At 44.1% G+C, this 14,444-nt stretch overlaps 1 protein-coding gene across 9 annotated transcripts in view; it reads left to right on the top strand.

Annotated features, from left to right (window-relative positions):
* Positions 1–14,444, top strand: part of CEP128 (centrosomal protein 128) — a 444,758-nt gene that overhangs the window by 43,105 nt on the left and 387,209 nt on the right. For 8 of the 9 annotated variants that reach the window (XM_048853235.2, XM_075129813.1, XM_048853231.2 and 5 more), the window contains one exon: positions 9,119–9,235. The exons of the other annotated variant lie outside the window; for it this stretch is intronic. In XM_048853235.2, the coding sequence (XP_048709192.1) occupies positions 9,119–9,235 (117 nt within the window). The remainder of the gene's footprint in view (positions 1–9,118; positions 9,236–14,444) is intronic. 9 annotated transcript variants of the gene reach the window in all.

Raw genomic sequence — 14,444 nt, 5'->3', positions numbered from 1 at the left:
GTCTATGGAAAAATACTGACAGCCCAAGGTGGAGTCTAGAGACATGTGGTCTCATCACAAGTCCTTGTAGAGTCATAGCAGCCATTACTTAGAGGCTATCTGTAGCATTTTCTGGAAGGCTCCCCAGGTGGGATTTAAGCTTCTCCTAAGGCCTATGTTTTTTCCTAATGGCCCATTGCCCTGAATAGGCCCTTCCCTACCCACTATCTAGACTGAAAGCATCTTGTCTAGTGGGCATTACCCAGGTGTAACTACATTTGAAATATAGTTACATTGGCAGTGTCAGGGTTCCCTCCCTACTCTGAACTCTAGGGGACCCGCATGAAAGACCCCCCCTAAGTTTACTTTTACCAGCTTAGGTTAAAAACTTTCCCAAGGCACAAACTTTGCCTTGTCTTTGAACAGTATGCTGCCACCACCAAGTGATTTAGACAAAGAACAGGGAAAGGACCACTTTGAATTCCTATTTCCCCCAAATATTCCCCCAAGCCCTTACACCCCCTTTCCTGGGGAGGCTTGAGAATAAAAAAGATAAGCACAAATCAGCCTTGGATTTTTAAGACCCAAAAAACCCAATGAGATTCTTAAACAGACCTTTATTAGAAGAGAACAACTCTGTAAGATCAGAATGGAAGATAATCTTACAGGCAGTCAGATTCAAAACATAGAGAATCCCTCTAGGCAAAACCTTAAGTTACAAAAAGACACAAAAACAGGAATACGCATTTCCTCCAGCACAGTGAATTTACAAGCCAAAACAAAGAAAACCTAACTCATTTTCTAGCTAGATTCATAGAATCATAGAATATCAAGGTTGGAAGGGACCCCAGAAGGTCATCTAGTCCAACCCCCTGCTCGAAGCAGGACCAAATCCCAGTTAAATCATCCCAGCCAGGGCTTTGTCAAGCCTGACCTTAAAAACCTCTAAGGAAGGAGATTCTACCACCTCCCTAGGTAACGCATTCCAGTGTTTCACCACCCTCTTACTGAAAAAGTTTTTCCTAATATCCAATCTAAACCTCCCCCACTGCAACTTGAGACCATTACTCCTCGTTCTGTCATCTGCTACCATTGAGAACAGTCTAGAGCCATCCTCTTTGGAACCCCCTTTCAGGTAGTTGAAAGCAGCTATCAAATCCCCCCTCATTCTTCTCTTCTGCAGGCTAAACAATCCCAGCTCCCTCAGCCTCTCCTCATAAGTCATGTGTTCCAGACCCCTAATCATTTTTGTTGCCCTTCGCTGGACTCTCTCCAATTTATCCACATCCTTCTTGAAGTGTGGGGCCCAAAACTGGACACAGTACTCCAGATGAGGCCTCACCAATGTCGAATAGAGGGGAACGATCACGTCCCTCGATCTGCTCGCTATGCCCCTACTTATACATCCCAAAATGCCATTGGCCTTCTTGGCAACAAGGGCACACTGTTGACTCATATCCAGCTTCTCGTCCACTGTCACCCCTAGGTCCTTTTCCGCAGAACTGCTGCCTAGCCATTCGGTCCCTAGTCTGTAGCTGTGCATTGGGTTCTTCCGTCCTAAGTGCAGGACCCTGCACTTATCCTTATTGAACCTCATCAGATTTCTTTTGGCCCAATCCTCCAATTTGTCTAGGTCCTTCTGTATCCTATCCCTCCCCTCCAGCTTATCTACCACTCCTCCCAGTTTAGTATCATCCGCAAATTTGCTGAGAGTGCAATCCACACCATCCTCCAGATCATTTATGAAGATATTGAACAAAACCGGCCCCAGGACCAACCCTTGGGGCACTCCACTTGATACCGGCTCCCAACTAGACATGGAGCCATTGATCACTACCCATTGAGCCCGACAATCTAGCCAGCTTTCTACCCACCTTATAGTGCATTCATCCAGCCCATACTTGCTTAACTTGCTGACAAGAATACTGTGGGAGACCGTGTCAAAAGCTTTGCTAAAGTCAAGAAACAATACATCCACTGCTTTCCCTTCATCCACAGAACCAGTAATCTCATCATAAAAGGCGATTAGATTAGTCAGGCATGACCTTCCCTTGGTGAATCCATGCTGACTGTTCCTGATCACTTTCCTCTCATGTAAGTGCTTCAGGATTGATCCTTTGAGGACCTGCTCCATGATTTTTCCAGGGACTGAGGTGAGGCTGACTGGCCTGTAGTTCCCAGGATCGTCCTTCTTCCCTTTTTTAAAGATTGGCACTACATTAGCCTTTTTCCAGTCATCCGGGACTTCCCCTGTTCGCCACGAGTTTTCAAAGATAATGGCCAATGGCTCTGCAATCACAGCCGCCAATTCCTTCAGCACTCTCGGATGCAACTCGTCCGGCCCCATGGACTTGTGCACGTCCAGCTTTTCTAAATAGTCCCTAACCACCTCTATCTCCACAGAGGGCTGGCCATCTCTTCCCCATTTTGCGATGCCCAGCGCAGCAGTCTGGGAGCTGACCTTGTTAGTGAAAACAGAGGCAAAAAAAGCATTGAGTACATTAGCTTTTTCCACATCCTCTGTCACTAGGTTGCCTCCCTCATTCAGTAAGGGGCCCACACTTTCCTTGGCTTTCTTCTTGTTGCCAACATACCTGAAGAAACCCTTCTTGTTACTCTTGACATCTCTGGCTAGCTGCAGCTCCAGGTGCGATTTGGCCCTCCTGATATCATTCCTACATGCCCGAGCAATATTTTTATACTCTTCCCTGGTCATATGTCCAACCTTCCACTTCTTGTGAGCTTCTTTTTTATGTTTAAGATCCGCTAGGATTTCACCATTAAGCCAAGCTGGTCGCCTGCCATATTTACTATTCTTTCGACTCATTGGGATGGTTTGTCCCTGTAACCTCAACAGGGATTCCTTGAAATACAGCCAGCTCTCCTGGACTCTTTTCCCCTTCAAGTTAGTCCCCCAGGGGATCCTGGCCATCCGTTCCCTGAGGGAGTCGAAGTCTGCTTTCCTGAAGTCCAGGGTCCGTATCCTGCTGCTTACCTTTCTTCCCTGCGTCAGGATCCTGAACTCAACCAACTCATGGTCACTGCCTCCCAGATTCCCATCCACTTTTGCTTCCCCCACTAATTCTACCCGGTTTGTGAGCAGCAGGTCAAGAAAAGCGCCCCCCCCCAGTTGGCTCCTCTAGCACTTGCGCCAGGAAATTGTCCCCTACGCTTTCCAAAAACTTCCTGGATTGTCTATGCACCGCTGTATTGCTCTCCCAGCAGATATCAGGAAAATTAGTCACCCATGAGAATCAGGGCATGCGATCTAGTAGCTTCCGTGAGCTGCCGGAAGAAAGCCTCATCTACCTCATCCCCCTGGTCTGGTGGTCTATAGCAGACTCCCACCACTACATCACTCTTGTTGCACACACTTCTAAACTTAATCCAGAGACACTCAGGTTTTTCTGCAGTTTCGTACCGGAGCTCTGAGCAGTCATACTGCTCCCTTACATACAGTGCTACTCCCCCACCTTTTCTGCCCTGCCTGTCCTTCCTGAACAGTTTATAACCATCCATGACATTACTCCAGTCATGTGAGTTATCCCACCAAGTCTCTGTTATTCCGATCACGTCATAGTTCCTTGACATCACCAGGACCTCCAGTTCTCCCTGCTTGTTTCCAAGGCTTTGTGCATTCGTATATAAGCACTTGAGATAACCTGTTGATCGCCCCTCATTCCCAGTATGAGGCAGGAGCCCTCCCCTCACAGACATTCCTGCCTGTGCTTCCTCCCGGTATCCCGCTTTCCCACTTACCTGAGGGCTTTGGTCTCCTTCCCCCGGTGAACCTAGTTTAAAGCCCTCCTCACTAGGTTAGCCAGCCTGCTGGCAAAGATGCTCTTCCCTCTCTTCGTAAGATGGAGCCTGTCTCTGCCCAGCACTCCTCCTTCATGGAACACCATCCCATGGTCAAAGAATCCAAAGCCTTCTCTCCGACACCACCTGCGTAGCCATTCATTGACTTCCACGATTCGATGGTCCCTACCTAGGCCTTTTCCTTCCACGGGGAGGATGGACGAGAACACCACTTGCGCCTCAAACTCCTTTATCCTTCTTCCTAGAGCCACATAGTCCGCAGTGATCCGCTCAAGGTCATTCTTGGCAGTATCATTGGTGCCCACGTGGAGAAGCAGGAAGGGGTAGCGATCCGAGGGCTTGATGAGTCTCGGCAGTCTCTCCGTCACATTGCGAATCTTAGCCTCCTGGCAAGCAGCAGACTTCTCGGTTTTCCCGGTCAGGGCGGCAGATAGATGACTCAGTCCCCCGGAGGAGAGAGTCCCTGACCACCACCACCCGCCTTCTCCTCTTGGGAGTGGTGGTCGTGGAACTCCCAACCTCAGGACATAGCATCTCATGCCTTCCAACCAGCGGAGTCTCCTTCTGCTTTCTCGCCCCAGACATATCATCTTACTTACTAACTTTACAGGAGTTGGAGAGCTTGCAACCTTGATCTGTTCCCTGCAAAGGTATCAGACAGACAGACAAAAGCCTTTCCCCTGCCTCCAGATTTGAAAGTATCTTGTCCCCTCATTGGTCATTTTGGGTCAGGTGCCAGCCAGATTACCTGAGTTTCTTAACCCTTTACAGGTAAAAGGACTTTGCCTTTGGTCAGGAGGGATTTTATAGCACTGTGTACCAAAAGTTGGTTACCTTTCCCTTTATATTTATGAGAGGCAGTATTCATAACTTCTGATACAAAAATGATGCATGCATAAAATAGGATAATCATATTCAGCAAATCATAACTTTTCCAATGATACCTCACATGACTTATTTGGCATAAAAAGGGTTGCCAATTGTCTAATGAGACAAACCCAAACACCCTTGCCCCACCCCCTACCCCGCCCCTTCTCTGAGGCCCTGCCCTGCTCACTCCATCCCCCCTCCCTCCATCACTTGCTGTTTCCCACCCTAACTCATTTTCACCTGGTTGGGAGGGGGTGCGGGCTTTGGGCTGGGGCCGAGAGGCTCAGAGTGTGGGAGAGGGCTTCAGTCTGAGCCTGAGGCAGCGGGTTCGGGTGCAGGAGGGGGTGCGAGGTGCAAGCCCTGGGAGGGAGGTTGGGTGCAGGAGAGAGCTCAGGGCTGGGGTAGGGTGTTGGGGTGCGGGCTCTTGGAGAGAGTTTGGGTGCAAGAGAGGGCTCAGGGCTGGGGCAGGGGGTTGAGGTGTGAGAGGGGGTGAGGGGTACGGGCTCTGGCCGGGTGATGATTAGCTTGGGCGGCTCCTGGACAGCGGCGCAGCAGGGCTAAGGCAGGGTCCCTGCCTGCCCTGGCCCTGTGCCGCTCCTAGAAGTGGCCGTCATGTCTCTGCGGCCCCTGGGGAGGGTAAGGGGCTCCATGTGCTGCCCCTGCCTGGAGGCTCCACCCCTGCAGCTACCATTGGCCACAGTTCCTGGCCAATGGGAGCTGTGGACTTGGTGATAGAGGCGCGGGCAGTGTGTGGAGACCCCCCGCAACCCTCCCACTCCTGGGGCTGCAGGGACAAGCCAGCCGCTTCCAGGAGCAGTGCGGGGCCAGGGCAGGCAGGGAGCCTGCCTTAGCCCCGCTGTACCACCGGACTTTTAGCAGCCTAAAATCTCCTGGTTGGCTTCAGTAGCCTCCAAGAGATAGAGCCTGATTCCAGAAGACTCCCAGCAAACCTGGAGGGTTGGCAACCCTATGCATAAAATGAATCATAATTAGGTAATAATCGTATCATAATAAATCACTAGGAAGAATATGGGGTGCAGTGTCACAACCTTGTTAATTTGCACACTTTATAAACCATTCTAAAAAAGTTAGAGCATTCATTCCCCAGTTCCCAGCAAGGATAATGCTGAACTGAGGTGTCTCATAAATACTGTAAGCCTTCATTATTTTTGCAAACTATATTACAGAACATTTATTAGCATATTGTGAAGTAGTATAAATATAATTAAAACTAAGCTGCAGTTGTCAAAATAAAAACTGAAACATTGTGTAACACATGGTTCTTTTAATTTTTGTTTGTACTTGCTAATTTGTAGTAATTAATCATTCTTGATTAAGTCTATGGGTGTTGTATGTACCTGAGGACAGAATCTGGCTCCGTGTATTATGCTTTACCTTGCGTTCATGGATAGTATTTTTTTTTGAAAGAACATATCCAGGCTCTGTAAATTAACCATTATTATTATTATTATTATTGTTGTTATTATCATCATCATCATCATAAACCCAAAGCAAAAACAAACTGTAGAAGTCACATTTCCTCTTACAGAATTCAATAGGGCCTTTCACTAGAATGGGCCTTTAAAGTATTACAGAATTCTGCTGACCAAGAATATAAATAAATCCAGCAGTCAGACCTTTTATCAGTATGCTTAGCTATCTAATCTGTCTAATTACACAGCAAATATTTTCATGTATATGTATTGTATAACATTCAACACATGGGAGGTAGCACTGGTTTAGTGGTTAAAGGACTGGGACTCAAACCTTGGTTCTTTTCCTGGATGTGTCACACACTAGCTGTTTGATATTGGACACGTCTTTTTCCCTCTCATCAGCTCTTCGTGAGGGGAAAAAACTTGGGGACAATTCAGAGATATTTCAAGGACTAGTATAAACTTTGAGACTTTGAGCAAGAGACATGCAAATATTACAAATACATTCCTACATCTGGATTTTCCTACTTTCAGTAAATTATTTGTAGCAGAAGTTTAGCGTGCCAAAAAAAAAAGGCAGCAGCTAGCTAGCTCCATTTACTAATGGTAACACTGCAAAGTAAATTCTGAAGACAGAGCACGTTGGGATCTTCTCTGGCAGAATATGACCAGGTCAGTGCATCTAAATCAGAGGTGGTCAAACTACGGCCCGCGGAACTGTCCTGCCCAGCCCTTGAGCTCCAGGCCGGGGAGGCTAGCCCCGGCTCCTCTCCTTCTGTCTCGTTTCCCCCACCATGGCAGCCTCAGCTTGCCGTGCCACCAGCACTCTGGCTTGCCGCTGCTGCCGGGCAGTGCGGTGGTGTGGCTGGCTCCGGCCGGCCGATGGGGCTGTGAGTTCCTGCTGCTCTGAGCGGCATGGTAAGGGGGGGAGTGGAAGGGAGGGTTGGATAAGGGGCAGAGGGTCCTGGGGGGGGGCAGTCGGGGACAGGAAGCAGGGGGCAGAGGTTCGGGGGGGGCGGTGAGGGGATGGGGAGCAGGGGGGTTGGATAGGCGTGGGAGTCCCGGGGGGCCTGTCAGGGGGCGGGGGTGTGGCTAAAGGGTGTGTGTGTGAGGGTTGGATGGGGTGGGGGTGGTCAGGGGACAAGGAGCAGGGGGGGTTGGATGGGCAGTCCGGGGGCAGGACATGGGTGGGGGCGGATAGGGGGTGAGGGCCAGGCTGTTTGCGGGGGCACAGCCTTCCCTACCCGGCCCTCCATACAGTTTCACAACCCTGATGTGGCCCTTGGGCCAAAAAGTTTGCCCACCCTTGATCTAAATCCTCTGACCCAGGAGCTTGCAAATAATCTCATCCTAATAGTGGAAGCACTTTTGTTAGCAATATACCATGTCAGAGGGAGAACAAATGAAAATTACTGAATGTATTCTGAATGTATTCTCTGCAACTTCTATGCAGGAGACAACAGTAATCCCTAGGACCTGTATAATTTAAATATTGGAGTCAGCTCGTAATTCCACAACACATGCTTCTCCAAAAACAAAATTAGTAGTCTTAATCCAGAACCAATAAAGCCCTCAAATAGAAAATATTCTGTTAATAAAGTAGCTAATCTGTTACATCTTTATTTAAAAAAAGAAGACATTTTTGGAGTTCACTTTAAGAGTAAGTACATAGGGCCAGTTAATGAATGAAACCTTAACATGTAGTGTTACTGTATATGTCATTTGGAGTCTTCAGAGCTTTCAAGAGCTACTTTAATCTTATATTTTTTTTGGTGAGGGTGAATGTTATTGCTTCCATAGTTTCTAAAACTATATCATTTTCTCTCCCATACTGATGGAGAATATCCTATCAATCTCAGCATTTGTGTCCTTGCGACAAAATTCTTTAAAAGATGTAGCTTTTCTTGACTTTATTCTTAGCTGATTAACTTTTAGCTGTATGCCATATAGTTTTAGCCATGTTGGTCCCAGGATATTGGAGAGAAAAGGTGGGTGAGGTACTAGCTTTTATTGAACCAACATCATTCTCTCACCAACAGAAGTTGGCCCAATAAAAGATATTACCTTACCCACCTTGTCTAACCTTTAGCTGATCACTTAACAGGAAATTGATAATTACAGAGTAGTATTTTGTTAATCTGGTGCTTGTAAAACACATTTTTAAGCCTTATGTTCTGTATTCACTACAATTATAGAGAATAAAAAAATAAACTATGTAGTCATGACATCAAATTTCATTGCAGATTGAATCCACGTAGCTCACTAGAGGGTGCTCTCTGCTAGTGGATTCAATTGAAGATACCATAGAATTATTCTATTTTAGTTTCATTTCCAGTTACTGTACCTGTGATCCAAGAGGGAAGCCAGTTGTTGTAGCAAATCATTTGTGTATTCATATTAGTGCTGACCTAGTAAAGTTTAATAAACTCTGATATTCAGTGATGGTTTAATAAACTCTGATATTCAGTGATGATGAGACCTACCTCTTCTACAGAGCTTTTCAGCAGTAGATCTCAAAGCACTTTACAAAGGAGATTAGTATCATCGACATTTTACAGGTGAAGAAATTGAGGCACAGAGGTTAGGTGACTTGCACAAGTTTAATTGGGCTAGTGACAGAGCTGGGAATAGAGCTCAGGGCTCCTGCATCCCAGTTCAGTGCCCTGTTGTCTGGACCATACTGAAAAAGGTGGAAGCTCCATCACTAGAGATATTTAACACTTGACTGGTCAAAGCATAGGTACATATACTACAGAGACAAATTCTGCAGTGATCAGAATAGGGTAGACTGGCAAGATAACGGGTCTCATTCCATTTTGAATCTTTGTGATTTTGAGTAAGAATGCTCCTCAAAGCAGTTTATTTTCCATCAACTTTCAAATCCTATTTTATAAACTGTCTTCCTTTTCTTCTCCTACACCCCTCCACTCAAAAAAAAAAAAATCCTTTTGATATGTGGAAGAAATTTCTAATTTCCAATTTTTTTTTGTGTGTGTGTGTGTGTGTGTGTGAAGGTGTCAGAGCGGGTAGAGAGAAGACTTCAAGAGATAGAACAAGAAATGCGCACAGAAAGGCAGCTGGTAGAAAGACGCCAGGACCAACTAGGACATATGTCTGTGCAGTTGCAGGAGGTATGGAAGATAGTTACGTTAATTTCTTGCTGTACTTGCGAGCCTGGCTCAGACAAGGAAGAAAGGGGTCAGGTGTCGCTTTTCCATGGTTAAAAGTACGTACATTAACTAGCTCTGCTGGATATACCACTGACAGTGATAAGCTATAGAGTCTGTCATTCCCTGATGCAGTGTTGCTAGTGTTAAATGTTTCTTGTTAGTGGCACACAGATCCTAAGAAAAAGTCTGGTTCCTGGGTTTGATCCATTTAAAAGTGTTTATACTGTGTTTTTTATTCTAAAATTGAACTATTTAGTAATAGTGAGCAATCACTTTTTGAGTACTGTTCTATGGGCCAATTAAATGTAACGTACTCCACCTTTCCAGTGCTGTGAAATCATCTGCACTCAAAGTGAATTAAATTTGGTGAGCCACAAGAATAGTGCTGAGGAGATGACCTCAATTACTGTTCATTTTAGAAAAGAAAATTAGGAGAATTTTTTTCCCTGACTTTTTTTCCCCCTCTTTCTTTAAAAAATGTACAAAATACACAAAAGAGAAGCAAGGAGCTTGCTTCCAAAACTAATACATGAGAAACCAGGAAGACTGAATATTTTGCATTCTAATTTTTGATTTGACTAAGAGTTTGAGCTATGATTTGGAATACGATTTTTGACTGTACAATGGGGATCACTGCTGATATGAAATGTTTAATATTTTGTCACTTTAAGGGGCGACCTGTATGCTTTTAAAAAGGCAACTGTGGATTATACACTGCAGTGGAAACTGAAGTGGATTAATTTATATTGACACTTTCTGTTTTGTAGAGGGCTAGAAATTCCCCTTAATGGTCATATTTAAGAAGATAACATACTCTTTTAATAGGGAAAAAAATTATGCTTATCAAAACGTTTGTAGTACTTTGCCGATTGGAAGTCAGTAACAGCTTTACATTTCTACCTCCTCTTCCTGCCTTGTAGATAATGAGAGGTGGGTGAGAGTGCTTCATTAGGATGGGCAGGAATGCTGTCCCTAGCCTCTATTTGCCAGAAGCTGGGAATGAGCGACAGGGAATGGATCACTTAATGATTACCTGTTCTGTTCATTCCCTCTGGGGCACTTGGTACTGGCCACTGTCGGAAGATAGGATACTGGGCTCGATGGACCCTTGGTCTGACCCAGTAGGGCCAGAAGAGGAAAGTATTTCTTAGGATATGCTCTCAGAAGAGGAAAGTATTTCTTAGGATTTTCTGAGAGAAAAATTCTTCAAATATTTATACATCAGTGTTCAGACTTTGTTAGTGTCCATTTTGTGGACATACGTTTAATGAGAACTGTTTGATGTATGATTTGGTACTGTTACCTGCTGACATAAATACATTTCCTTTTTTGCCCTTTATAAGGAGTAATGATTTACCTTAAGGACATTTTTGACAGTTGGGAATTAATTTTCAAATTGAAGACTGATGTTTTGTTAATGATGAATATGTTCTGTGTGTATGTTTCCCAAGAAAGATGTATGCTTCCATAATCTTTGTTGCAGCACTTTGGAACAATATTTTGCACTTTTAATGGCTGATGTTAAATTTTATGCTATTGCATCTTCTGGTGAAGGTAGAACAATATAATCTCTAAACACTTTGCTGAGTTAAACAGCAGTTTGGACAAAATGCATTCGAGAATAATTTTGAAAAAGAGCATTTTAGTACTTTAATCCTACTTCATGCTTTGAAATAGTGGTTAGATGGATCATTGGTAGTGGCTCATTGTCAAAGGCCCCAATCCTGAAATGATCTTTGTATGGGTGTAGTCCCCACGGAAGTGTGTAGGATTCTGGACAGGCCAAGGGGTCTCCCTGTATGGAGCTCACTGAAGATTGCCCCTAAGGTGGAAACTGAGAATTCTTCTTTCTCAGATTACTCAAGGGAAAACAGTGGACAGAATAGGCAGCAATATTTCAAGCTTCCATACACTGCCTCCTGGAGAAATTGCCTCACTCATTCTTTGGCTTTTTTGTTGAGACTGACAACAAGACGGCTGATTAAGGACAGTATTAGTGGTAGGTTTTGTGATGAACATCTGTCAGCTGGAAATTGTACTGAGATCCCCAATTTATTTCCTAAACTAGACCACAGAATATCCAGCAGATGGTGCTGACTTTTTGCTACTGCTGACCAGGGCTGACTTGAAGTGAGAGGCTCTTTATCTTGTTACCAGTACTGGAAGAGCCATCCCCCCTAATTGCATATAAAACCTTAACCATCTGTCACAAGGTAGCTGGTCCCTGTAGATAGATGAAGCCCAGTGACCCTGGACCAAAGCAGGTGAGCCCAATCTAGCTAATTAAAGATGGCTGGGCTATACCTGGGCCTATAAAGGGCTGCTAGTAGACAGCTGGAAGAGGAAGGACCGAGACAGGTTGAGCCCTAGGAAGGCAAAGCCACACGGGAGTGGAGCTAGCTCCTCTAATGTGTCCTTGGAGCAAGGGGCCAGGGAAGCAGTCCTATGGCTGCTACTCCACACAAGGAGCGGAGCTGATTGCATCTGGGAACCTCCCAGGATCTGGAGTGCTAGAAACGGCTGGGAGGGGTGGCCCTGAGGCCAAGGATTGAGTTAAGATTGTTTTCTGTTTGTTTGTTAACTATTGTTAAGAAAATAAACCTCCTTGACTGAGACTGGGTATGGCAGCGCATGCTTTGGAGCTGGGGTGAAGCTCCTGCCTGGTGAGATCAGCCTCTACAGGGAGAAATTTCCTTTTGCTGTTGTGTATATTGGTTTCAAAGGGTCAGGCAGGTAATAGTGGGAATGTTTTAGTTTTTTAAGATGTCAGGGATCAGCACTTTTCCACCTGGTCACTGCCAGTTCAGGGCTAGCTCATGAGAAGACTTATTAGTTCCCAAAGTATTTTTATTGAGTTGCCAATAAACATTTTACAGTAGCCTCTCCAAAATGTCAATTTTAGCAGAATCTGCTATTATTATATATTAATACTTCATAATATGCTTATAAAGTATTGGTTTCCAGTCCTGCAGGAGGGTAACAGAACTATATCACTCTTTTGCTATATCCTTAGTTTGGTGTCAGAGTAACAGCCGTGTTAGTCTGTATTCGCAAAAAGAAAAGGAGTACTTGTGGCATCTTAGAGACTAACCAATTTATTTGAGCATAAGCTTTCGTGAGCTACAGCTCACTTCATCAGATGCATACTGTGGAAAGTGTAGAAGATCTTTTTATATACACACAAAGCATGAAAAAATACCTCCTCCCACCCCACTCTCCTGCTGGCAATAGCTTATCTAAAGAGATCACTCTCCTTACAATGTGTGTGATAATCAAGGTGGGCCATTTCCAGCACAAATCCAGGGTTTAACAAGAATGTCGGGGGGGGAGGGGAGGGGTAGGAAAAAACAAGGGGAAATAGGTTACCTTGCATAATGACTTAGCCACTCCCAGTTTCTATTCAAGCCTAAATTAATTGTATCCAATTTGCAAATGAATTCCAATTCAACAGTTTCTCGCTGGAGTCTGGATTTGAAGTTTTTTTTTGTTGTAATTTAGCAACTTTCATGTCTGTAATTGCGTGACCAGAGAGATTGAAGTGTTCTCCGACTGGTTTATGAATGTTATAATTCTTGACATCTGATTTGTGTCCATTTATTCTTTTACGTAGAGACTGTCCAGTTTGACCAATGTACATGGCAGAGGGGCATTGCTGGCACATGATGGCATATATCACATTGGTGGATGTGCAGGTGAACAAGCCTCTGATAGTGTGGCTGATGTGATTAGGCCCTGTGATGGTGTCCCCTGAATAGATATGTGGGCACAGTTGGCAACGGGCTTTGTTGCAAGGATAAGTTCCTGGGTTAGTGGTTCTGTTGTGTGGTATGTGGTTGCTGGTGAGTATTTGCTTCAGGTTGGGGGGCTGTCTGTAGGGAAGGACTGGCCTGTCTCCCAAGATTTGTGAGTGTGTTGGGTCATCCTTCAGGATATGTTGTAGATCCTTAATAATGCGTTGGAGGGGTTTTAGTTGGGGGCTGAAGGTGATGGCTAGTGGCGTTCTGTTATTTTCTTTGTTAGGCCTGTCCTGTAGTAGGAGACTTCTGGGAACTCTTCTGGCTCTATCAATCTGTTTCTTCACTTCCGCAGGTGGGTATTGTAGTTGTAAGAATGCTTGATAGAGCTCTTATAGGTGTTTGTCTCTGTCTGAGGGGTTGGAGCAAATGCGGTTGTATCGCAGAGCTTGACATTGGGTCCAGCACAGAATATAGCAAGTCCCAGATCTCGTAGCTGTGATTTGTGCATTTAGATATGAGAATTCAATACACGCTTTCAGGCACAATAGACTTAGTAATTTCACTAAGGAGTTTTAAATGTTCTTATTTAACTGATTAACCTGCTCGAAAGGTTGAGTTATAGAATATCAATATGACTCTTTGGTTGAAATCCTGGCTCTGTTGAAGTCCATGGTAAAACTTCCATTGACTTCAGTAGGATCAGAATTTTTCCCATCATCTTTTGTAAAACAGCATGAAAAACATATAGGAAGTTTTTAAAAAGTTTGTCTCTCAGATGAATAAAAGAAAAAGTCCTTTTTGTTTTCCAAGACACTTTTCAAAATATTGCTATTAAAAATAGAGCCTTGAAATGGGAAATATTAATTGTCCCAAAATGTCTCCATTCAATATTGGGTCTGAATGGTTTTTAAAGGTATGTTACTAAACTAGTTGCAACTGTATAATTTAGGTATTGATATTAGTTACATTCATTAAATCAAACCAGTTCAAATATGCCTTTCAGCTTTTGTAATTGAGACATCATTTTAAGATTTAAATGTTGATTCTGGTAAATATTGAAGAAAATGCAATGAAGGCAACTGGCCACTACTTGTCAGTGTTTCACCATCCTACAAAAGCCATCATACTAAATTTAACAAATGCAATTGCACACTTGCAGAGCCTAGCTGGACATGACTAACTTCTTTTCTCAGTGATTGTTTTCCATTTTTGAATGTTCAAATTTATTATTTTTATTCTACCATGTTGCTGTCATTAAATTGTTTTTTTTTTTAAATGACATGACTGTGTGTTATGTAGAATGTATTAGGAATATTTGTCCATCTTCAAATTTAACAGTTAACCCATATTTTTGAGTTTCTTTGTATATGATGTTGTGGCTGGTATGATTAAAATTTATTTTTCTAGTAGTATTTGTTTCCTTTGTTTCTGAG

The sequence above is a fragment of the Caretta caretta genome, chromosome 6 (assembly GCF_965140235.1).
Source record: "Caretta caretta isolate rCarCar2 chromosome 6, rCarCar1.hap1, whole genome shotgun sequence".
Lineage (NCBI taxonomy): Eukaryota > Metazoa > Chordata > Testudines > Cheloniidae > Caretta > Caretta caretta.
This window is presented reverse-complemented; position numbering and strand designations above follow the sequence as displayed.